General features: G+C 34.9%; 1 protein-coding gene across 6 annotated transcripts in view; it reads right to left on the reverse strand.

Annotated features, from left to right (window-relative positions):
* Positions 1-374: 374 nt before the first annotated feature.
* Positions 375-26,671, reverse strand: part of LOC150105935 (ATP-dependent DNA helicase Q1-like) — a 180,693-nt gene continuing 154,396 nt past the window's right edge. For all 6 annotated transcript variants that reach the window (XM_090393701.1, XM_090393703.1, XM_090393698.1 and 3 more), the window contains exon 13: positions 375-1,077. In XM_090393701.1, coding sequence (XP_090249827.1) covers positions 632-1,077 — 446 coding nt within the window. In that variant the 3' untranslated portion in view covers positions 375-631. The remainder of the gene's footprint in view (positions 1,078-26,671) is intronic.

The raw sequence follows: 26,671 nt of genomic DNA on the forward strand, positions 1-26,671 counted from the left end.
GTAAGTTTAGCCTGCAGCCTATCTCAGTGCTTGATACACCATCATTATGAAATTTAATAATTTCATAAGAGCAGCAGATCACCTAAAGTGAAATGTCATAAGATAGGGCATTACTGTATTCTCGTTATTCTTTTCCAAACTCCTAATGCCATCATTCATATTGATACCTTCCATACTAAGTTCTCACTCATTGTAAATACATTTCTTGAGAATCCATATTGGTATATCAGACTAAAAATTAAGATGAAATAACATGTAAAGAAACAAAAAATATGCTCTTATTCTCTATTAATGATTTTCTCTCTCTTTCTACGTACATAAAGAAAAAATAAGAATGGTTCTCCAAATCATTCTCAACCCTTTGCAGAATAAAATTCGACATTGCACCAAGTTTATTATAACATCAATGTGAGCAACAATGATTATATGATGAAGAAAAAAAAAAAACAGCGATAACTCAAACAATGTAAAAATGCAAAGTGAATAGACAATGTAGCTCACAAATATGACACCATGAATGTTATTATGCATAAAGAGGAAAAATCCAGAGCCTGTTTAAGTCTTATACAGCATTTTATGCAAAATAGTATATACAATATACTCTACACCATGACATTTATATAATATGATTTTAATCTTCACTATCATCACTTACTGTAACTGTTTCTGCTGTTGTCCTATTCAAAGAATCAGAACATTTGTTTATTTGTACAACGTTTTTAACACTGTCCCAAGCTTGAAAGTCCAAGCTATCATCAGAATCTATTATTTGTATCTTTCTTTTTTTTCTGCTTTGCAATTTCTCATTGTGACTCGGTGAAGAAACTGCAGGATCTACAATCTCATTAGTATCTGAAGGAAACTTCTCATAAGATTTTCCAGAGTCTGTAAGTAATTGCAATGAACTTGAATTTAAATCAGATTTTACTGTTTTTTCCCTACCATCTTTACTTTTCACCTTTTTTTCTAGGATGTTTTTATTTTTTGAATCTTGCATGGATAGCATGTGGGACGGCTCCAAAATCTTTCGTTTCTTGGAAGGCATATTAATGATAACATGCTTTGGCGGTCTAGGTCCTGTAAAGAAAGGAAATATACTATTATAAGCTATTTAATATTGTGTGTACAAAAATTAATATATCAAATAGTACTTAACATGGCTTAACTTCCATTATATTCAGAGATTTGATATACATGATACATTGCATCTGACTGGGGAAATGACTATGTGATCTTGATTTGGAAGATTGTAAAACATGAGGAATATTCTGTCAAGAAGGATTATATATGGAACTACAAGGCAGGTGATTATGACAGGCTTGGGAAGTTGTTTGAAGCTGTGCCATGGCATAAAACACTGCCACGGAAGGATATTAGTAGTGAATGGGAGATAATTAAGGGACAACAAGAGGAAGCAATATTAAATTGCATATCTAAGGTAAGAAGGGTTAGTCAGGTAGGAGTTAGATGGATGAGTAATATCATTAAGAATGAACTACAGAAAAATAAAATGCTGTGGAGTGTATGTAAGGAGAAAGGTGAGCAGCAAACTCAAACAGTACAAGGATTAGGCAAAGAAAGGTGACCAACATAGTAAGGAAGGAAAAATCAGATTACGAGAAGAAACTAGCTGTGCAGGCCAAAGGAAATCCCAAAGAGTTCTTTTGTTACATAGCAAGTAAGAGGAAGAATGACTATGGAAGAATAAACTTAATGAGTGCTGATTGTGACAAGGTAACAGAAGCAGATAAAATAGCTGAGTTCCTGAGTGACCACTTTGCAACAGTATATCATCCAAGTGAGGCTAATGATGTGACAGACACTTATGTTGATAAATTGGAGATTCTTAGGATATTGCAGAATCTCAAAGTAAATATAGCTTTGGGATTAGATGGGATATCAGCTTGTGTTTTGCACATGTGCAAGGGAACTGGCAATGTCTCTGACTAGGCCCTTTAAGTCTCAGCTCTGGTAGAGCTTCAAGGAAGCAGAAAGATGATGAAATATTCACTAACATAAGGAAGGTTCAAAGACTGGAATAGCAAACTATAGACCAATGAGTATCTCAGGATTGGTGCTAAAAGTAGTGGAAAATTGGTCCAAAAGAGAACCCAAGAATGGGTGGATAAGAATATGATACTCTATGATGTATAACATGGCTTGGAAAGGGCAGATCATGCTTTAGTAATTGTCTAACTTCTTATAATAGTGACAGCTGAGGTGGATAAATGAAATGGCTACACTATGATTCAGCTCCATATTGCAAATGCATTTGACAGAATATTACATGGAACTTTGTTAAGCAAATTAGAACAAATGGAGATGGATATGACACTGGTTATTTGGATAAGAGAGTGGCTGCTGGACAGATATCCAAAAGTGATATACGAAGGTAAAGAATCCAGCAGAAAGCAGGTGACTAGTGGTGTATCACAAGGTGCTAGGGACAACTACTGTTTAATTTGTACATATATGGTATAGGAAATAACCTGAAAGGAAATATTCAGTTGTTTGCTGATGATGATGCAAAATTAGGTTAATATTAATCAGGACAATGTGGAGATTTAAAACAGGCTGTCAATATGGGCAAAAAATGATGGGAACTAGTTTAATGTGGAGAAATGTACAGTTATGCATTTTGGGATAAATAGATTACAAGCAATGTACCACACTGATAGAACTGTACTCCAGGAAATAGATGAAGCTATTGATTTAGGGGTGTGGTAGACAGAAAGGTGAAGTTGAGGACATACTGCTAAGGTAGCTCATAAGATTACTTGTCTATTAAAGAACACAATAACAAGTGGAGATATGGAAGTTGTTATTCCTCTTTATAAGTCCACATCTCGCTTACTGTCCTCAGATTTGGTTTCCTGGGGATGAGGAAGTGGTGGAGAGGATTCAGAGGCGAGCAACCAAGATGGTGAGTGGTCTATGGAATATTCCTTACGAGGATAGACTGAGGGTATATGGATTACAGAAGTAGGTTGATAGGTGAAAGAGAGCCCATATGATAGAAATGTTTAAGTTACTTAAAGGGATTTATAGGATTGATACAGGGGAAAAGGTTTCAGTACTTAGCCAGAGGGGGGGGGGGCAGAACAAGCAGTCATCCCTGGGTGTGGTTAGTAGAGGTGCGATGACTAGATTTTTCACTTGGATAGTTGTGAATGAAATGGAATGGATTACCAGAGTGTTTTATCTGTTGATGGGTTCAAGGAAAGGTATGATAGATTGTATGGATAGTTTGGGTCTCCTGCAATGAGTTTTTGGGCTCAAAGGAGGTACATGTACAACAACAATAATAATTATTACATAGAAGTTTTCAATGCAGGACATCGTAAAATGACACGATAATTATACATACATGTTAAAATTATATAGTATTTTCTTCTAAGGGATGGGAAAGGTAAAAGAGCTTCTTCAGAGAAGCACAGTTATGAAGATAACTACAATAAATAAATTAAGACAGTTAGGGATTGGATTTCGTAGGAACTTTTTTTATTTTAAAGGCTATTAATTGTAGTCAAGATAACCAGCCAGCAGTATATATAATCAGTGGCGAGCTATAAGGGGCTCACGCGAGCCCTTTGTTAAATTTTTCTCAAATTTGCGAGCCCCTTGTTCTTCTTGTTTACTTTTTATTTAAAAAAAATATTTTCTTTAAAAATATATTAAGCCACAAACTCGTACGGTAACTTAACAAAAATTATTCTATTCGGCAGTGTATAGATTATTTGGAATTATTGTTTCAACTCCTCTATAACGGAAGTTTGAAAATAAATAAAGATAGCATGCTCTATCTTTAACCTTCTCCCTTCTGGTAGCCAATCGTATGGTAAAACCAGTAGACAATCAAATGTTTGTAAAACTGTCATCAGCGGGTTGTTCCACTGGACATTAGTTCTGTGTTCATCAGTACACTGATGTATAACAATTGTTTGTGTTTAAAATTTAAAAATAATAATAAATTTAAAAACTGTATATTCAGCAAATTTTATTTTTATAATTGTAAAAGTATTTTTACCTGTGAAACATGAAAAGATAGTGAAATTCATTAAATTTTTTTGGGAAAAAAAATAACGAAAAGTGATTCTGTTGATTCTACTGCTTGAAAAAGAAGTTGAAGATAATATGCACATTGATTCAATGAAGATGCAACAAGTTGGAGGAGAAAAAGAAAATCATTTACCTGATTGCTGGAACGAGAAACAAGCATCATTCTAAACGCAGTATAAGTGGTTAGAAGTTAAATATGGTAAGTTAGGATATCGTGTTTGCTCAAAATATAAAAATTTGGGTGTTGAAGGAGAAAAAAAGTTTGTCACCTATCAAAGGAATGGGTAAAATGAAAATGGAACCGAATGGAAACACTACAGACTCAAGAACCACATCTTTGCATAAAAAGTTATCCAAACATAATGAATCATTTGCTCATAATAAAATCATAAAAATAAATGAAGAATGTAGCGAATCTATATTACCAAATTTAATTGACAAACTAAATGAAAAAGAAATTTTGATAACTTCAAAAATGTTTAATTCTTTATAAATTGGTTAAGAGAAACCGACCAATGTCTGATTTACCAGATTTAATCGAGCTGCAAATTAAAAATGGTATTGATCTAGAATTATCATTGCATTCTAGATTCTCAGAAATTAGAATAGTTGAACATATTTCAAAACAAATAAAATTAGAAATATTCTCCAAAATAATAGAAAAAAAAATTGCAAAATTTCTATAATAGAAGACGAATCGATAATGTTGTCAATTCGTCTGCTATTATAGAAAATAAGCGTTTTAATTATTCATATACAAGTTGAGCTCACCGAACCATGTATGATTTTTGTAGATCTTGTAGAACTAGAAAATACCACCACGAAATATATACATGCTACTATAATTGCTACTTTAAATTCATATGGATTTTCTAATAACTATTTAAAAAATCATCTCATTGCATTTTGTTTTGATGGAGCTAGTGTAATGTTAGGAAAAAAATCAGGTGTTGCAATCAAACTTCTACAAAAATTTCCCAACATTGTAATTTGGCATTGCGTAGCTCATCATTTACAATCAGTATTAGATAATACGATAAAAAACATTAAGGAAATAAATAATTTTGAAATATTTATGGATAAATTATATGCTTTTTTATCATCAATCACCAAAAAATCAACAAGAATTAAATACGATTGCAAAAGACCTTGGTATCGAAATTTTAAAGATCTGCCGTGTGTTTGGAGCATGATGGACAGCTTGCAGTTTATGAACGGCTCTTGTTGTGTGGAGAAATTACCCAGCTTTATGCAAGCATTTTGCATCGAATGATAAATATAAGGGCTTTTTAAACCGGCTCCTCAATTTGAATTTTTAAAAGATCTAGCATTAATGATTGACATCCTACAGAAATTATCATATCTGTCAGAAGCTCTACAAAGTCGCAATATAAGTATTATAAGAGCTAACTCCTTAATCATGCGAACAATTAATGCAATTAATGATTTTAAAAATTCTGTATGTTCTTGTGAATCTAAAATTGATACCATGTTAAAATCAAAAGAATTTGAAGGAATAGCAAGCGAAAGCAAATCAGATTTCCCAAACTACCGCGAGAAACATCACTAAACCCTCTTATAATATCTTTAAAGGACAGATTAATGCAGCAAAGAAATTTTAAACTTAAAAATGAAAATTATGAGGATTTGGAAGATGAAGAATTGAAAAACATTTTAAATGTATGTTATCTTGAAACGTGGAATATGAAGGAAGTTATGTGTCCATGGTTAGAAGGAAAAAAGAGAATAAGATCGTTAAATTTTATTTTGAAATATGAAATTAAAATTAACGATTTTAAGGATTTAGTGGAAATGGCTTTGACTGGAAAGTTACAAAACGAAATTCCCAGCATGGTTAAAAAAGCCAAAGTGATTATGGCAACAATTGCAGTTTACAGCGCTGAAGCCGAATGAGCTTTAAGCGTGATGAATAATATCGTAACGACGAAGAGATCTTCTCTCATTATAACATATTTCGGATTTAATGACAATATGTATAAATGGGAAACCCCTGAATGAATTTAATCCGAATCCCTATGTCAAATATTTTCTAGAAAATCATTGCTCGGCTATAGATCCTCCTAGAAGAACACAAAACGTGAAGGAGGAAGGAAATAAGGTGTGGCAGCTGTTGTCATAAGTATTTCCTTAAAGTAATTGTTTATAAATGTTAACCTGTAAAGGAGAGAGTTTTTTTCTGGGTAAATGTGCACCAGACAGGGAGTTTTTTTTTTTCTTTTTTTTTCATGTAAAATCGTCTCATCATCTCGAAAGTGATTTTATTAAATAAAATATTATAGTTACTGTTACTACCATTTTACAAACAACAATTCACTTTTGGTAATCACATATAAATAAATAGGACTATAAAATAATGCCCCTTGATTGGTACCATTGATTATCACTTGAAGTATAAAAACAAAAGAGAAATATAACGTATTTCAATATTACTGTGTTTTAGATTACATAATTAATAAAGAGCCAATAGGCTTCATTTCGGCGATGTAAACATTATTTAAATTAATGGGATATTAAATCCCACACTGTTTCAAAACCGAATAAGAAACTCAAAGATCGGAATCAAAGCGTTTCATGCCGAATATAGTAAACTATAAAAGTATCGGCGACTATTAGTGTAAGCTAAAGCACGTAGTCCAAAGTACGTAGTATAAACTAGGGCAACTCGTAGCAAAGGTGGAGAAAGTTCTGATCGCTATTCTTAGTATTTCCCATAATGTAAAACCCATCTACTAGGACAGCGCTTCCCAAACTGGGGGCCGTAGGTTTTGTTGAGGGGGGCCGTGAAATAATGAAAACAAATTGAAAATGTTTTAAGACTAAGTAGATTTTTTTATTTTAAAAGAAACATATTTAACTTTTATTATTTATTATTTCTTTTTTGTTATTTTTTATATTTTAATGCAAAAATTCACACATTGGTGTTGGTTCACAAACTTTGCTTCCTGCGTATTTCAGCGCTTAATGAATATTAGTAAATATTGCTTATTCATATGTTTCATTTCAAAGCAGTGGTTAATTGTATTTACTTTGAATGCTCTCCAAGAAAGCTCCAAATCTTCCAAATTTTATATACATATCAAAACTCGTTTTATAATATCACTGTCATCCGAGCTAGTTTTCTGTTACCAATAAAAGTTTCGCATATACTTCACACATGAAAAAAAGCTTAAACAAGTTCATGTGGGGAGATAGTAACTCACTTGCAGTGGTAAACAACACCCCTCCGTAACAACCACTATACTGCAGAGGCAATAAAAACAAGTCCTTTTATTATGCCAGTCAATAAGGTATGAGGAGTCTGTGTAATATATTTCTCAACAAATAGTGCAATTAGAGACAACTGGGATAAAAACACTAATTAATGAATCACATGTCCCCTCGTATAGAAACTATGCTGTATAGACTGAAACAAAACCATATGTTGCATGGGCAAACACAGTATCTAACTAAAAACTATTGTTATTAATTAGATGTGTGTGAGTTCGATTTCCCAAGGCAGCAATAAAATTCAACCAAATGTGTTAAAATTCGTAAAAGTGTTAAAACTAAGTAATATATATATATATAACGAATGTTATGGCAGTTTCACATATGGAATTCGGTTGAAGAGAATTAGCATTTCAACTCAATTGTCAGCTATGCTTTTATCTTTTGGTTGCGCGATCTTTTGTTAATACCGCACCAATCATATGCACGTTTTAATAACCTGCCTTTGCTGTCTGTTTCGCGTTAGGATTAATTACCTTAAAGGGAGAAAAGTCACAAAAGAGAAAAATGTTCCTAGTCCAGGGATTCCCTTATTCAGGTAATATTCACTAATTTCATGTTATCAGTCTGCGGTGTGCCAGTATCGGTAAGTGGTGATATTATTTGATCTATTCTACGTTAAAAAAATTTAACCCTGAGATGGAGAAGTGGCTGATAAAAAAAAAAAAAAAAATTCCTGCGAACAATCAGAAGCAGAAAGAGACTCAAAAAAAAAAAAAAAAAAAAAAAAAAAAAAAAAAAAAAAAGACTAATTCATATTTTATCAGAACAGCCCGCATTGTCTTCAGAACCAAACGGTAAGAGGCAAAAAATGTAATACATGCATTTAATTTTTGCAATATTCGCTGTGTATGTTTTGTATTGAATATAAATACAATAAATATTATAATAATATATCTCTGTTACGATTTTTTTTCGAGGGGGGCCGTGAAATATTTTAATTTTTGTAAAGGGGGCCCTGACATCCAGAAGTTTGGGAAGCACTGTACAAGGAGATGTATGATGTTATACATTATGGTAGGAGGTCAATACCCAGACCGGTTTCGATCTTTATTGAGATCTCATCAGTGAGTAGCTAGATCGGAATCAAAGATTTTCAGATATTTTTTGGATAATATTTAGATAAAAGTGTTTTAGATAATATTTATGTATTATTTATAGATTGTTTTTCATAAAAACATCTATCGTAAACAAAACAAATTTATTTTGTTTATAAACACCCTGCAAATATCTATTTGCATTCACGAACATCCCGCCGTGGTCATAGATGTTTGTGATTGTCTGTGGAAAAACTAGTGGTGGCGGTCGGCAGTAGATGGCGTTGGCATAGTTTTTTTGTTATTGTTTGTTCAATGATGCGAGCACTTTGTTAAAATTTCCATAGCTCACCACTGTATATAACTGTGTGATGTCTGTTTCCAGACATCACACAATTATTCTGTTTACAGCAGTGGCGGCCAGTGAAAATTTTAAGTGGGCATGCTGTATACACAAAATAAAATTTTAAAAAAATTATTTTTTTCCTAATCAGTAACCAATTTATTAATAAATAAATTTACATGTTAAAAAATTGCTTCATTACAAATATTTCACCCTCACCACTTACAAACAGCAATAATAAAAGTTTCATATCTCACAGAAATAATGCACATCGATACAGGAACGTAAGCATCGATACACTGCCCAAACGAGCAGTGTCAAGCATAAACAAATATCAGCTAGTCTAGCTGCAATTGGCGCGATCATTCTCACACTGCGTTAGATCGCAGTGCATTTGTTTCGTGTAATGATAATTGAAAAAATAAAATTCTTTTCATATTTTCAACAGTGACACTCGTCATAATTCAGCCCTGTATCTATAATAAATAAATAATTCTATGTTATTTTAACAGAATAAAATAAGATTTGCAAAAAATAGTTCTCCCTCACCACGAACACGCACCAATAAAGAATAATGCATGCAAGCATACACTGCCCAAAGAGCAGTGTCAGATTCACTAGTTACGTGCAATGAGAAGTGCAAACGAATGTCGGCGAGTCTGGCTTTGATTGGTTGAACGTGATATAATGTGATAATTCTGACATTGCGTTAGATCGCAGTGTATCTGTTTTCGTAATCTAAAGCGTTAATCGAACAATTCCAATTATTAATCCTTGGGGGTGCTGCAGTGTCGCAGTGCTTATGTACGGGGCGCCACTGGTTTACAGTATGAAGATATTTATACTGTAAACATCTTTAATTCAGTTATTCATCTTTTAGCTCATATTTTAAAATTGTATAATCATTAAATTCATCGTCTTATAAATTTTGTTTTATATATGGTTTTGTTTTTAATTTTTGATATATCTTTACTCAATGCATTTGGTTTTCATCTTCTATGTTGCTGATTCCCAATCTCACATTCATTAACACATGATATACGTATATTACGTGTCTAATATTATGAATTTTTGCAACTGGAAAACATGATTTTGTCACAGTTTTGTTAAGTACTCACCTGATCATTGAGTCTCCATACATAATTTTCTCTTTAACTTGTTTTTCTCGTTTGTTCAGTCGGTCTTTATTATTCCTTTGGATCACCAGCTCCTTTCTTTTTTTTTTTCAGCCCGGATAAACTCTTGCCGTGAATGCAATTTTTAAATTTCACGCTTTATCCTAAGAAGGATAACATTTAAGTGCGCTATTTCTTTATTACAATAAATTTAGTTTAATCCTTTATCCAAGTGTGAGCAAACAAAGTTTGCACCTGAAAGTATCTTCAAGATTGGGGTAAGGTAGTACAACACCGGGAAACTCATTGCAAAGGTAGAGCAAGCTAACATCACTCCTATCTCAGTATCTCCCATAATGCAAAACACATCTCCTTGTGGATATGTATAATGTTATGCATTAAGGGGAGGGCCACTATCCAGACTAGTTTCGACCTTTATTGAGGTCCACTTCTGGGCCTGGCTCCCACTGAAGAGACCTCAATAAAGGTTGAAACTAGTCTGGGGAGTGGCCCTCCCCTTAATGCATAACATTATACATATCCACAAGGATATGTGTTTTGCATTATGGGAGATACTGAGATAGGAGTGATGTTAGCTTGCTCCACCTTTGCAATGAGTTGCCCATTGTTGTACTACCTTACCACAGTCCTGAAGATACTTTCAGGTGCAAACTTTGTTTGCTCACACTTGGATAAAGGATTAAACTAAATTTATTATAGTCTAACCAAGTGAAAAATAAACTTTCAACATATTTCTTTATTAATATCCATTTCATTCTCATCTATTTCCACTGCCGCACATTCGACATTAATAACATCATTTTCCCATCTTACAGTCGGTATTTGTTGCATTCTCATCACCTAACAGGCACTCACTTTTAAAGCACTTAATACATTCTCTCTCCAGTTTCACATATTCTCTTTAATTTTCTCAATGAATACATTTCACACACAAAATTTAAATACAAATCCTTGTAATATTACCAAGATTTCTCAACTATTTGTCTTAAAGAGAAAATCTGATCCTGATAACCTGTATTTGGCCTGAATTCATCTTGTTCTTCATCAAGCTTTCCCTTCACAATCCTCAACTGTTTCTCGAGTATACTTGCATAAATCTTACTAGGAACATTCAGTAGGGAAATGCCTCTGTAATTCTCACATTCAGCTTTATTTCCCTTTTTATAGATGGTACTATGACAGCTCTGCTCCAATCATCTGGAATTCAACCCTCCAAGCAGGCTTTCTGAATTATGCAATACAGTCACTGTAAACTTTTAGATCTTCATATTTCAGCATTCCTGGAGTTGAATTTCATCAACTCCAGCTTTCCACATTTCTGGTTTTTGATACTTTTTTCAACTTCAAGTATGGATATGTATTCTTGACTGCATTCCTGTTGGGAGTTTTCTACCACCATGCTGACACTGTTTCATTCAGTCTTTCAAAGTAATTACTTCAAGCACGTGTGTTGAGGCTTAAGTGCTGTGAAGAATTCATGTTAGAGGTTTAATGGGGGGGGGGGGGGTTTAATCAGTGCTGTTAATATTCCATTAAACCTCTAACATGAGTAATTACTCCAAACATCTAGAATATTTTTATCTTCAGTTTTAATGTCACCTTTATCATTTCCGATTCCTTTTACAGTACTTTTTCCTCCCTTTCTAAGCTTTTTGCAATAGCCTGCAGAAAAGTTTGCCTCCTTCTTGATATTTATTTTCTATGTTCTTACCAAAGTCTTCCCATGACTTTTGTTTAGCAAGTTTTACACAATGTTCAGCTTATATTTGTCTCTGTATTCTCTAAGAGCACAAGCTGACTTATTTTCCAGGAACTTTTAATATTCTTTCTTCTTTTCCTTCATTGCCTCTTTTCCTTCATTCTCTGGCTGAATCATGATTGATTCAGCCAGAGAGGTTTGTTGTAAGGTTGTCTGTGGTGAGTTCTGATTCTTCTATCCTTGCAGACAACCTCACAACAAACCTCTCTGGCTGAATCAATCAATGTTTTTTTCAGGATTTGCTACTGAATCTCCAAGGTTTAGTTCTTGTTTTCAAACTCTTTCCTTTTTTTTTTCAATGATGTTTGTGTATTTGAGTTCTACAGTTCACTTCTGAAAGCTGCTCAAACTTTCATTTATTTTAAAATTTTCTTACACTTTTCTTTACAATACAAAATTTAAATTTTATCCTGCTCAAAACTAAACAGTAATCACTTCCTATTTCAAACCCTCTGCATTCTCTTGGACCGGTGGGAAAACACTGTTATCAATTATAACATAGTCAATGAGACTTTTCTTATTTCTTGCATCTGGATTTGAGATTTGTTTTGTAAATAACTGTTCAAAGGTAAACTAATTCAGTACAAGAGAAAACCAAATTTCTTGAATATAATAAATTTAGTTTAATCCTTTATCCAAGTGTGAGAAAACTTCACCTCTGGGCCTGGCTCCCACTGAAGAGACCTCAATAAAGGTCAAAACTAGTCTGGGTAGTGGCCCTTCCCTTAATGCATAACATTATACATATCCGCAAGGAGATGTGTTTTGCATTATGGGAGATACTGGGATAGGAGTGATGTTAGCTTCCTCCACCTTTGCAATGAGTTGCCCGGTGTTGTACTACCTTATCCCAGTCCTGAAGATATTTTCAGACGCAAATTTTGTTTGCTCACACTTGGATAAAGGATTAAACTAAATTTATTATAGTCTAACCAAGTGAAAAATAAACTTTCAACATCTTTTTCTAAATCCAGAGTAATTTAATAAAAAGGTGGCACACCTTTTGGCAACTCCTATAGGTAAAGATGACCTCGCTATTGCTTCTGCCCGGTATCTCCACTTCTGGGCCTGGCTCCCACTGAAGAGACCTCAATAAAAGTTGAAACTAGTCTGTGTAGTGGCCCTTCCCTTCATGCATAATATTATACATATCTGCAAGGAGATGTGTTTTGCATTATGGGAGATACTGGGATAGGAGTGATGGGAGCTTGCTTCACCTTTGCTATGAGTTGCCCGGTGTTGTACTACTTTACCCCAGTCCTGAAGATATTTTCAGGTGCAAACTTTGTTTGCTCACACTTGGATAAAGGATTAAACTAAATTTATTATAGTCTAACCAAGTGAAAAATAAACTTTCAACTTAATTTCTTGGATGCTGAGTAGGAATATTGGTAAAATGTTAATGCCACATGCCTAGTCGGGATGAACAAGTGAGAGAGCAATGTTCTTTCTAAGCTGTGCACAAGCATACTGGTAAAAAGGAAAACACATGCCTAGTAACTGAGTGTACAAAATTTTTGCTTTCAGAATTTCTAATTTATAGTCAATAATTTTTGAATGTACTATAAAAACAAAATATGTGTCACTTATTTTATTGAGTAATCTCTTCAATATGCCCACTCTAATCCATTTTAAGCATGTAGACAAGCCTGATAGATGGAGAAGCAAGAATTATTATTTCAAGTTCCTGAATGCCATAAAGGATATCATAAATGAAATAGCAGAAGATGAATCTCACAGTACAGTGCCAAACAAATAATACTGTACTTCAAATTTAGTTCTATCCATGCAGTCTTCTATCAATCAGAAAAACAAAAAAAGCATATATTTGTTGAAATGATGCAATCACTGATTCACATTCAAAAGCATGAATGCTTTTGAATGAATCAGCGGCTTTCAAACCACTTAACAAAGTACACTGGTTGTCTAGATATTTTGCAGTTCAAGTCATTATTCACAACTACAATCCTCTTACTAATTATTTTGGGCAAGAGAAAGAGAATGATAATATATTTGAATATGGCTTCAAGATGCTGAAATCTCTGGAATGTTGAGTAACATTGGAAATTTTGAATGATATTTTTGAATCACTGGCATTCTTAATTACATTGCTTCAGAAATGTAATCTGAAGCCTGTTGGGGTACCTAATTTCACAAAAGCAAAGATTAATATGATGAGTGGACAGTATCTCTATAATACTGTTTCACAGAGTGAATACACAAAAATACTTCTAGAAAAGAGTTCTCAAGAAAACAATTCAGTAGTAGATACCACAGTGGCATTAACTTTTATAAATGCTGTTTGCATTCATCTGGGGGAGGGGGGGGGGGAGAGAGAGAGAGAGAGAGAGAATAAACTGGAAGAATGAGCCATATTTGACTGTACAGCAATCCAGGATCAGTTTGATTTCAGTTTTGGGATTGAACAGGTTATTTTCCTGTGTTCACAAACTTTCTTGTTGAACATGATGTTATTCTCAGCCAGTACAATGATTTCAAGTTTGCAGTACAGGAGAAGATTAAATACAACTTGATTTCAAACTATCCAGATGTGGCGATGCACATTTGATGAACAGTGAGAATGAAACATTTTCAGTAGTCAGCAATAATTAAGGATACCGGAGGAACTTGTTTAGCCTCAAACTCAGATTGTGAACAAAGTTTTATTTTAATAAATGCACTGAAAACCAAACTCAGGAATTGCTTGGAAACTGAACATTTGAACACGCACTGTCAGCTTGACACCAGGATCATGGATTTATTATTATGGGCAACTCCAAGGAGTCCTTTAGACCATTCGAGGGAGGCCTTAAACATCATATCAAGAACTATTCAGCATTCGCACAGTATCTATCATACTTTGCTTTAAACTCATTCACAGTCATGACCCACAACAGACTCTGGCAGCTTATTCCACTCATTCACCACTCTCCAAGTAAAGAACCTAGTTCTAATATCACTGCTAACTACGCTCTTGCCTCAATTTCCATGGATGGCCCCTAGTTCTCCCACCACAACACCTGTTCTGAAAAATTTCCTCTGAATTAATCTTGTAAAAACCCTCAGTAATTTGAACGTCTCAATCATATCACCCCCATTTCTGCCTATCAACCAGTTTCTGTAACCCACAAATCTTGAACTTGTTCTAGTAAGGTTCATTCCATAGACTAGCTACCATCTTGGTCACTTGCATCTGGATCCTCTCTACCTCCTCCCCATCAACAAGAAACCCTGGTGCCCAAATTTGCACACAGTAGTCAAGATAGGGTCTTATCAAGGCTCGATAAAGAGGAACAATAACCTGCTTGTCTCTGCTCATCAAAGTATTCTTCAGTAACCAAATGATCTGATGAGTTGATTTAGCCAGTTTTGCTATGTGCCCCCTAAATTTAACTCCCGATCCACTAACAAACCCAAGTCTCTGGCTTCATCAATTTCCTGGAGTACGGTTCCACCAATGTGGTGTACTGGTGATAATCTTTTCACCCCAAAATGCACAACTTTACACTTTGCTACATTAAACTGACATCCATTCTCCTTAGCGCAGTCTGCTAATTTATCCAAATCATCCTGCAAAATTTTGACATCATGTGTATTCACTATTGCTCTACCCAACTTTGCATCTTTGGCAAATAACTAAACTGTTCCTCTCAGATCCTTTGCTATATCATTAATGAACAAATTAAATAGCAGTGGTCCAAGAACAGAACCCTGCAGCACACCACAAGTCACAGGTCTTCTTTTGAACTCTACTCCTGAATAAACTACTCTTTGATATCTTTCCATCAACCACCCTGCTATCCATCCCCATGTGCTGTCATTTACTTATTAGAATTCCATGTGGTATCCTGTCAAAGGCCTTTGCAAAATCCAGCAGTATCACTGTAAACCCATTACCCTAATCCAATTCAGCTGTCACTGTATTATAAAATGTGAGCAAGTTACAGAGGCATGATCTACCTTCACAAAACCATGCTGTCCCCCCCCCATCCAGTATCCCATTTCCACTTATCCATTCCTGTATTCTGCTCTTGACCAATTTCTCCAATACTTTGACAATGACTCCTATATGCTGATTGGTAATTTACAACAGCAGTCTTGGAGCCCTCTTTTATGCAATGGAACTATTTTCCCCTCTTTCCATCCCCTTGGGACTAACTCAGAGCTGAGACTTAGATTAAACAATCTGGTCAAGAGCACTGACAATTCCTTTGCCGCTTCACGTAAGACTCAAGTGGTATACCATCCAATCCTGCAGATGTATATTCACATTAAGGTTCTTTAATATGCTATTTATCTCCATTTCATTCACCTCAGCTCCTGTATAAGTCATCACTTCCCTCATTCCTGTAATATCACTGCCTTTTACAAAGTGTTCACTTAGTAATTCTACTATTTTGACTGATTCAGTTACCTTCCTACCATCAGCATTCCTTAAAATCATTCTGCTGCATACATTTTTTCTTTTACTTGCAGCATACTGAAAGAACTGTTTGGGATTCTCATTAGCCTGCATTGCTAATTCCTTTCATAATCAGTTTTTGCTTTTCTTACCACACTAGTTACCCTTCTGGCCAGTGCCTTGTACTGTTCATGTGCCTGCAGGTTACCTTTCCCCTTAAATTCCCTCCACAATTGTTTCTTTTTTTTTTTTTTTTTTGCAGGTCTAGCTTAATGGTATTATTTATCCATTTATCTCTCACTTGATTTACTCTCCTGACTCTAGGTACGTTGTCAACCATTACTCCCTGAAAACACTTCTTTACAACTTCCCATGCACTATCAACATCCAGCCCTTGCAGGTTTACGCCATGGCACTGATCCCACCAATCTCCTAAGCTTGTCATACATACCAGCCCAGTAATTCCACATATTTCTTCTTATTATTATTACATAACACCTCCAGGGAGTCCAAAGACTCATCAAGGGAGGGCACCCACTCTACAACTTTCCATCTCCACCACTCTGCCAATCCACCAGCTGCAACTACTTTCATTATCCACACCAACGCTATCAACAGGCGACCACCACCACTAGTATTTTCACAAACATCCATGCCCAGGGCAGGATTTGAACTCGCAGCCTTTTGGTTGGAGAGCGGGCACGCTAACCACTTGGCCAACCAGGTCAGCTGTCGGCATATACCCTATCTTAACTGAAAATTCCACACATTTAGTCACCTCCAGAGTCAAGACCACATGATCACACTCACCAATCGTTGGCAACGTGGTCATATTCATTATAGACAAATTCTCAGATAAAATTACTAGATCGAGCACTCTCGAACCACTATTATATTCCATTACATGCTGTCTCAGGTAATTATCTCTTAGTAACTGCATAAAATCCATTTCCTTCCTCCCACGTGTCCTCTCCTCCTTCCAATTAATGTTACCATAGTTGAAATCCCCATAATAATTACCTTTCCTCCATTCATTGAATCTATTTGCTGATGCATACTATCTCCGTCATCTATTCCGTACCCTGGTCTATAGCAGCATCAACTGTATATTTTGTTCTGCTGGCCTCAATCTCAACACCAGATAGCCTCAAATGTACTATTTTCACTGTCCTGTAGTGGAACTTCTATTCTTTTTGGCTGCAGTTCATTGGCTATCATCAATAACATTCCCCGCCCATTCTTTTTTCTCTATACTTCCTGAACACACTATACCCTTCACATTCTATCCGGCTAACTATATCATCTTTTTTAGCCATGTTTCACTAATGCCAATAACCTTTGGCTAGGATGAGCCAACCAAGACCAAAAATTTCTCGTGCTTGTTCCTAATGCTCGTGGCATTAGTGTACATAAAGTGCAAAAGTCCCCTAGTCCCACCCATATGACGCCTTATACTAACTATCCCATTCTGGTTTGTTACTAACTCAGGCATATTATACACATTCTTACACCCAACTGCCTCACTGATGTCTGCATGTCCACTCAACAGCTCCCCCCCCCCAAAAAAAAAGATCTAGTTTCCCTGCTTCTGCACATCCACTTTCACTTAATTCAACAACAATTTTTCCAGTCTCCAAACCATTTTGTTTGTCAAACTCACTCCACATCATTCCTCTTACATAACCTAAGCATAGTCATTTGCAATTATGGTCCTCCTTCTCAAGTCTACTCTATCATATCGTGGCAAGAGACTCACTATTTTAACTCCATTATTCTTTTCTTTTGCTACTTCCAGTAATTCTTTCAAGTCCTCTCTCATACCATATTTTTCTAATTTTAAATCATTCATTCTGAACCACTACAATCATTTCTTTCACCCTATGCTTTTGTGTTTTAATAGCCTCACTTACAACATTAATTTTCACACCAGGAAAGCACGATTTTGCCAAACTCTCATCGATCACACCTCTTATGATTGAATCGCCAAATAACACTCACCCCTTAATTTTTCTTTCTCTCCTGATCATGCTCTAATTTTTCTTATCTCGCACTTGCTTCTTCTTGTTATTGGCTGATCCACTTGGTACACATTTTTGCAATCACTCCAGCTGCTGCTTTGCCCTATGTATCACTTAGCTGCAGTGAGGGTGATAGCTGCAACTGAGCAGCTATCACCCTTACTGCAGCTAACTCTTCATTTTTTATATCAGCCAAACTATTCTCTTGTTCTACACTTTTACTTTCACTTTTAATTGTGTCACATTTAATCTCACTTTCAATGCTATCTGGTGTTACATCACAATTTTCAATGGTATTCCGACTTCCATCCACTATGTCAATCTCGCGACCTGAGACACACTTTTGATCCTTGCTTTATGACACTTTCCCACCACTATTGCTCTCAAACTAAAAACTTCAGCATCTCTCAGCAAAGCATACATTCCAAAATCTTATGAAAAGACTAAATTAACACTATTTATTTTTCTACAGTAAATAATTTATCTTTCAGAGCTATTTAAACACAATCCTACCATCAAACACGCCACCTAACGGTCTGATTTGGACAGAGTGTACACAGCATGGGTAAGTGATAAAGACTGCAGGGAGAAACTGTAGCTTGTAGTGTCTAGATATATCGATCCTTTTCTTTCTACTACGAACCACTTTGTACTCTATAGTTACTAGAGTATGAAACACATTAATAGTCCTTAAAAAGCACAGATTTCCTATTCTAGAACATGACAATTTGTTTCTAAACTGCACATACTGCAGTTTAAAAACACTGAGTATGAGATTGGAAATTTATGCACAAAATGTTTTTCATGAACAACACAGGCCAGCAAAAATCAGGGTAACATTGCACTAGAGAAACTGGAAGTGATGCCTATGGTACCACAGAAGGTTCTTCTAAATAAGAAGTAGAGGAATTTTGAGTCCAGAGAATAAGGTAGAAGAATGGGCTGCATTCGATGAAGGAAAATGGAAAAGCTGGTCCTTGTTGGCGATTGCCATAGCAGGGTGGGAAACAAATTCCAGGGATACAGAAATATTTGGGGAAAATTTGGAGAAAAGGGCAAAGCTACTAACATTAGTAAGTTCCTGCTGGATCTCTGGTCAAGACATGGACTGATCAATACTAAAACCATGTTCCAACAGAAAGATGGGAAAAAAAATTCACATGGAGAGAAGACACAAGGAATAAGAAAAGTCTTATTGACTATTGTTAAATTGTGAATGAAGATATTTATAATTAATAATACTTCATTCATAATTAACATGCTCTACTATATCATAAGCAGGACTTATTTAAATTTATTTTGTTGGTCTCTTGCTTATAAAATGTTATTCATGTAATTCCTTTTGAGTTTTGTTAATTAATTTTATTTAAGTAATTTTAGGGTATATCATAGACATGAAAAGGCTCTGTATTAAAGTGTCATTTATTTTATTTGCTTTATTCCTTTAATAATAATATAAGAACTGTGATGTATGTAATTTTAATATATCCAGAAGATTCCTTGTGTTATCATTTGATTGGTAGTTGCGAGAAATCATGAAAATTTCTCCTAGTGCATGTTGGAGCATGAACTACTATATACCAGGGGAAAAGCAAGTTTGATGTGAGCTAAACCGGTGAGAACCAGTTACTGGTGGGAAAAAGGGAACGAGTGGACACGAAAACGAAAGTAAAAAAGAAAAATGAGTGGGGGAGTGAAGAGAAAGGTAGCTAGAGACTGAAGGGAGATTTTGACATGCCAAAAACGGAATAGAAAGGACCGGGAATCGCTTGGCATTTTAACTTACCTTTTTCGGAGTTGGATTTCTACCAAAACTTCCTAACACCTAGCAGTGGAAAAGTGCAGGACATAGGATAATATGTATAAGAAAAGGAAGAAATGGGTAGATAATTTAAACCAAGTGCAAAAAGGTTATATTCTCCTGAATCTATAAATCAATTGTGGAAATAGAAGATTCTTTTAATTAAGAGGGAGATGTTAAATTCCGTTTTATTTTATAGCCGGGTACGAAACTCAGGTCGAAATCCATCGAGTTTCAATACCGAAAAAACTAGCGGCGGGACCAAGTGTAATTGATCACTTGGATAGTACAACACCAGGGCAACTCCATGCAAAGGTGGAGCAAACTTCCTCACTAACTTTAATATTCTTTCATAATGTAAAACCCAGACTCCTAAGAGATGTATATATATTGTTTTACATTATGAGAAGAAGTCACTACCCAGACCGGTTTCAACCTTTTTTTTTTTTTTTAATTAACAAATTCGCCGGTAAAATAGCCTTTTGGCTTATTATCTCAGAAGATTCTTTTAAGTTTGTGTTACTACAAAGTAAAAGTCAGCAAGGACTTTAAAGATGTTGTTCGATCTCCTTATGATGTGACGAAGCTATATCCTGGTAAGATTACCTTTACTATACTTAGTGAGAAGTAACGAAAATTAATTCCGCTGAAAGTAATTTATTCCTAGTTGCTGTATTCAGTGAGTCAAGATTGAATGTGTGATGTGCTAAGACTTTTCCCTCTTCAAGTGACAAATGCTATATTATTGAATTAAGTGTTCACTGACTGAACGAGAATATTGAGAAGCCTATTTGTTGTAATTTAGGAATCTCGAACTTACAAGAACTAATTTTGATTGACTGAGCTTACAGAATTACAAATTAATGTCTGATGGTTCATGAGTTGTATTCTTTCTGAATATCTTGAACTGATTTGATATTTAAAATGTTTTGAGATGTAACCTTGGTCAGAGTGGAGTTGTGATAGAAGTTCTTTGTAACAAGAAGAATAAGATCTGTTAATATAGTTTTTAATTATAAATTTTAAGCTCAGCTGATTAGTATACTAGTATCTTAATAAGAGTTTTATATTCGTTTAATTGTAATGTCCCTGTTGGAAGATTGTGCAATGATGTAATTATATGTGACACTGCATTAAATATTTTTCTTTATCTAAGATCAATCTAGAGTTTGCCTGATTTTTTTCACTGAACCGCTCATTAAATATTTCGAACCAAAAGCGGGAGCTTTGCTTAATAGTGAGAACCTTGGCCTAAATTCAGCTTTATAATAACCTGGTACAGTTGAAGGTTGATTTATCAAAGTTGCTCATGCAATTCAGAACATAGAGTGGTGCAGTATAATACAAATTTTCTTTATGTTCGGATGATATATCAGCCTACAACTAGTTAAATACTAATGAGAGAGAACTATAAGATGATAAAACTTGATTGAGCAGAAGATACGATCCAACAAAATGGTGCAGTCGACAGGATGTTGATTCAAGAGTATTAATTGAGAGATTAAGTTTTTTTTTATATTTAACTTAAGAGGAACTAATTCCTAAAACTTTAGTAGTAAGGTTAAGTGAATCATGGTGAGTTGGTTGTGGAACAAATCAGGCAAAGAATTATATTTTGAATAGCTTTAAACTTTAAGTTGTGAGAATTAAAGCAGTAAATGATAATCCAATATGGCTCTTGCATGTAGCACAGGAATGGAAGACAGTGATGTGAACCCCCAACAGGTCTTTCCTCAATTTTCAGGACAGGAATCAGATGATGTATTGTCATTTTTTACCTTTATTGAAAAACTCAGAGAGAGTTTTTCAATAAAGGTAAAATAAAGATAAAAAGATAAAATAAAAATTCAATAAAGAGAGCAAATTGGACTGACTTTCAGTTATTGATATTGCTCAGAAATAAATTAATTGGTAAAGCAAAAACATTTTTATACTCGTCTCCAGTACTTAGAGAAACATCTGAATACTCAAAATTTAAGGAAGCTTTAGTATTTAAATTATACATGTTTTTGGTTGTAAAATGTTACAAAATATAAGACTTATTGTTAAACTGACCATAGATTTTTAATTCGTACGTATGTTTGTACAATATTGCCTACCGGTTTCGCTAGTAACTGACTAGCTTTTTCAAGGCTTGCACTATGATGGTTTGAAGAGTAATGTAGATATCGTCCAGTGTCTATAGGTTTTTTGTAAATGGACAGTTTGATGTTGTTACCCTGTCTTTTAACTAGTATGTCCGAGAAGTGTAGATGTTTGTTGTTTTCTACTTCTAGAGTAAATTTGATTTTATTGTGGAGTGCATTGATTCTACTGACAAACATATGCAGGTTTTTCATGTTGTCTTGCCATATGATGAAGATATCGTCTACATATCTCCACCATATTAAAGGTTTAGGAGTAATGCTGGTGAAGATTTCATTTTCAAATTTCTCCATGAAAAGGTCTGCACATGGCTAGGCCTTCTAATTGTTTGTAGACCTTGTTGTTAACTTTGAAGAAATTTGATTGTAGGCAATGCTTGAACATCTTTGTAATATCAGTAGGAAAGAGATCTTTGATAATGTTCATGACTTCTTCTACCTGGTACATTGAAGAGTTAACTTTGTTAACTCTTCAAACCATCATAGGTCCCATAAACAAAGCATCATCCACATGTTGAAAAATTGAGCTATGGGCAGCCCTGTCACCATCATGTGCAGACCTTTCCGACTTCTTCATCCGCCGATGAAGAAGTTCAAACAGAACTGTCTCAAATCGCTATAACACTATCGCAAAATGGTTATCCTCGAAACATCATTAACAAATTTCTATAGAAAGATAACCAACAAGAAAGAACAGTCTCCCAGCAAATTTCAACAGCAGTCATCCCCGTTATGGGTTCAATTTCCACCAAAATTGCGAGATTGTTAAAGGCCCATAATATTAGGGTTGTATTTAAATCAATTACTAGCATCAGACAGGTTCTAAGATCTCCTAAAGACAGTGTTCCATTTTACAAATATCCAGGTGTGTATAATATTCCATGCACGTGCGGTCTTTCCTACATTGAACAAACTTCGAGAAGCCTGAAAATAAGACAGAAAGAACATGTTGGCAATGAAAATCACAATAGAATGATCACCTCCGGGTTAGCACATCACTTTTCAACTTCGAACCACACTATAGACTGGAATAACAGCTCTATGCCCTACGTAGACGAAGATTACAGACATCGATTATTTAAAGAAGCAGCAGCGGTAGTGCTACGTACAGGCAGCAACCTAAACAGAAATCAAGGGGCCATACTGAACGATACTTGGAAAAATCTAATTAATTCCCTCAGTTCAACAGAACTACAGTATGTGAATAATCATATTACGCGTTTGCATGTAACGCGTGTTCATGATACTGAGTAGAAATGTCACGCGAACGTGTTACCTTAGCTACCTAACAAGTACTAACGTTTTTTTTGTATTCTTAAACCTTTTTTGCATTTATCATTTTTTTGTACTGTGCAAGCCTTGAAAAAGCTAGTCAGTTACTAGCGAAACCAGTAAGCAATATTGTACGAACATACGTACGAATTAAAAATCTATGGTCAGTTTAACAATAAGTCTTATATTTTGAAGCTTTATTATCTCAATATTTTAAACTGAGAAGTGTTGGATCAAATCTGTGGAAACTACAAAGGATCACACAGAAGGATAAGGAGAGTGTTGTCGAATTCTACAATCACTTGTTAACTCTTTCTAACAGTCTGAATGTATCCAATGCAGATAAACCTCATTTGGATTGGGCAGTATATCAACAGTTTTGACAAGATGTTAAGCCAGAACTCAGGGAAACAGCCTATAAAAAGAAGATCACCACACTAGAGGAGTGCCTTATAGCTGTCAAAGAGAAAGAACAGATGATAGGAGACCTTTGTCCCTCATCCACTGTAGGTCATGTGAACATCATGGAAAGGACTGATTGTTCCCTAGGCCTAAATGAAACCTCAAAGGAGCCTAAAAAGAAAGAGGAAGGGAAGAAAATTAATGCAGAGAATTCCATAAATTGTAACCGCTTATCTGAGAGTAATGAACAATCCAACAAGAAGTTAATGAAAGAAGTACAAACCTTAGTTCACCAGGAAGTAATGAAGCTGCAATCACTGAAAAATCTCAAGAAGACTACAACCCCCACAGCAGATAAAATTAGCGAGATGATCAAACTGGAAGTAGAAAGACAAAATAAACCCATTTTGGCTAATCTGGATAAGGTAGTGCAAGCACTAGAGAATGTTAAACAACAGATGTTCATTGTCTCCCAACATCAGACAAGGAGAGAATATCTCACTGATCATAGAGATCCTCCTAAATGCTTTAGTTGCAATAAAGTTGGACACATTGCCAGGAATTGCTTCTTTGATAGAAGAAATTACTCTAACAACAAATGGAATTCTAATTTTGGACACATTCCTCACAGAGAATATAATAAGTTTCAAAATTTCAGAGAATCAATGATGAGGATTACAGGAAATGTCCAAGGTTATAAATGTAACATTCTGTTTGACACAGGTTGTAATGCCTCAACCATCAGTAAACAGTATTTCTTGAAAATAAGAGATAAGTTGTGGAAAAACGTTGCCAAATTAAGAAAACATGTGAGAATTACCACTCTCTCTGACTCGAACTCTAAAGCATATGAGAAGGTTCGCACTAAAATTTATCTACCAGATATTAGACTGTATGTCTACCAAGACTTACTTATTGTCCCTTTTACACCTAGCTTGGGTTCTCACATAATATTAGGAACAAATTTTATGGAGAAGCATCACTTCTCTTGTGACTTTTCAAGAGGTGAAATATCCCTAATGAACATAAAAATAAATGTCAGAAGCAGCAATAAGTCTGTATGCACAGGAAAGATGCGACTAACAGGAAGATTTTGTATACCTAATGAAGAAGAACCTCCTAATAGAGTGCAATCTTCTGTAGATAAACCAACTGTGAAAGATAGTGATACAAACTCTGATGTACTTGATCAGCCTGTAACATAACTCAACACTGACTTAACATCAAGTGCCCAATCCTGAACAAGAAATTGGTACTGGAAATCAACTGTCAATTAAAATTAATTTTGCTAAAGTAACTGCTTTAAATATCAGAACTAGAAATATGAGAAGAGAAAGGAATTACAAAGGAATGAGTGATCACAAAGGGATTACCAATAGAACAGATCACCCAGTCATGAAACAACTAAGACTCAATTCTAGTGACAGAGAACGGAACTTCTGCCCTGAGAAGACATTGTCCTACTATAAGTGTAGCAAACAAATTTTCCCTGTGCTAAAAACAGCAAGAATCCAAGTGGAGAAAAATAGATACACAGATTGTAATGAGAAATTAAATTTTATTCAGACCAGGCACTATCTGAGACCTCAAGAAAGAAGCAGAAAGTCTGAATTCTCCCAGAGAGCTATGTGAAAAGAAAAATTTTTCAATGAGAGAGTAAGCCTTTGTTAAATTGTGAATGAAAATATTTATAATTAATAATACTTCATTCATAATTAACATGCTTTACCATATCATAAGCAGGACTTATTTAAATTTATTTTGTTGGTCTCTTGCTTATAAAATGTTATTCATGTAATTTTAGGGTATATCATAGACATGAAAAGGCTCTGTATTAAAGTGTCAATTATTTTATTTGCTTTATTCTTTTAATAATAATATAAGAAACTGTGATGTATGTAATTTTAATATATCCAGAAGATTCCTTTGATTGGTTGTTGTGAGAAATCATGCAAATTTCTCCTAGCGCGTGTTGGAGTGTGAACTACTATATACCAGGGGGAAAAGCAAGTTCGATGTGAGCTAAACCGGTGAGAACCAGTTACTGGCGGGAAAAGGGGAATGAGTGGACACGAAAACGAAAGTAAAAAAAAAAAACGGGTGGTGGTGGGGGGGAGAACGGTAGCTAGAGACCGAAGGGGGGATTTTGACGTGCCAAAAACGGAATAGAAAGGACCGGGAATCGCTTGGCATTTTAACTTACCTTTTTCGGAGTTCGATTTCTACCAAAACTTCCTAACGGCTAGCAGTGGAAAAGTGCAGGACATAAGATAATACATATAAGAAAAGGAAGAAATGGGTAGATAATTTAAACCAAGTGCAAAAAGGTTATATTCTCCCGAGTCTATAAATCAATCGTGGAAATAGAAAATTCTTTTAAGTTTGTGTTACTACAAAGTAAAAGTCAGCAAGGACTTTAAAGATGTTGTTCGATCTCCTTATGATGTGACGAAGCTATATCCTGGTAAGATTACCTTTACTATACTTAGTGAGAAGTAACGAAAATTAATTCCGCTGAAAGTAATTTATTCCTAGTTGCTGTATTCAGTGAGTCAAGATTGAATGTGTGATGTGCTAAGACTTTTCCCTCTTCAAGTGACAAATGCTATATTATTGAATTAAGTGTTTATTGACTGAACGAGAATATTGAGAAGTCTATTTGTTGTAATTTAGGAATCTCGAACTTACCAGAACCATTTTGATTGACTGAGCTTACTGAATTACAAATGAATGTCTGATGGTTCATGAGTTGTATTCTTTCTGAATATCTTGAACTGATTTGATATTTAAAATGTTCTGAGATGTAACCTTGGTCAGAGTGGAGTTGTGATAGAAGTTCTTTGTAACAAGAAGAATAAGATCTGTTAATATAGTTTATAATTACAAATTTTAAGCTCAGCTGAGCAGTGTATACTAGTATCTTAATGAGAGTTTTATATTCTTTTAATTGTAATGTCCCTGTTGGAAGTTTGTGTTATGATGTAATTATATGTGACACTGCATTAAATAT

This window comes from Typopeltis vanoorti, chromosome 6 (genome assembly GCF_054136105.1).
Source record: "Typopeltis vanoorti isolate ZY-2024b chromosome 6, IOZ_Tvanoo_1.0, whole genome shotgun sequence".
NCBI classification, from domain to species: domain Eukaryota; kingdom Metazoa; phylum Arthropoda; class Arachnida; order Uropygi; family Thelyphonidae; genus Typopeltis; species Typopeltis vanoorti.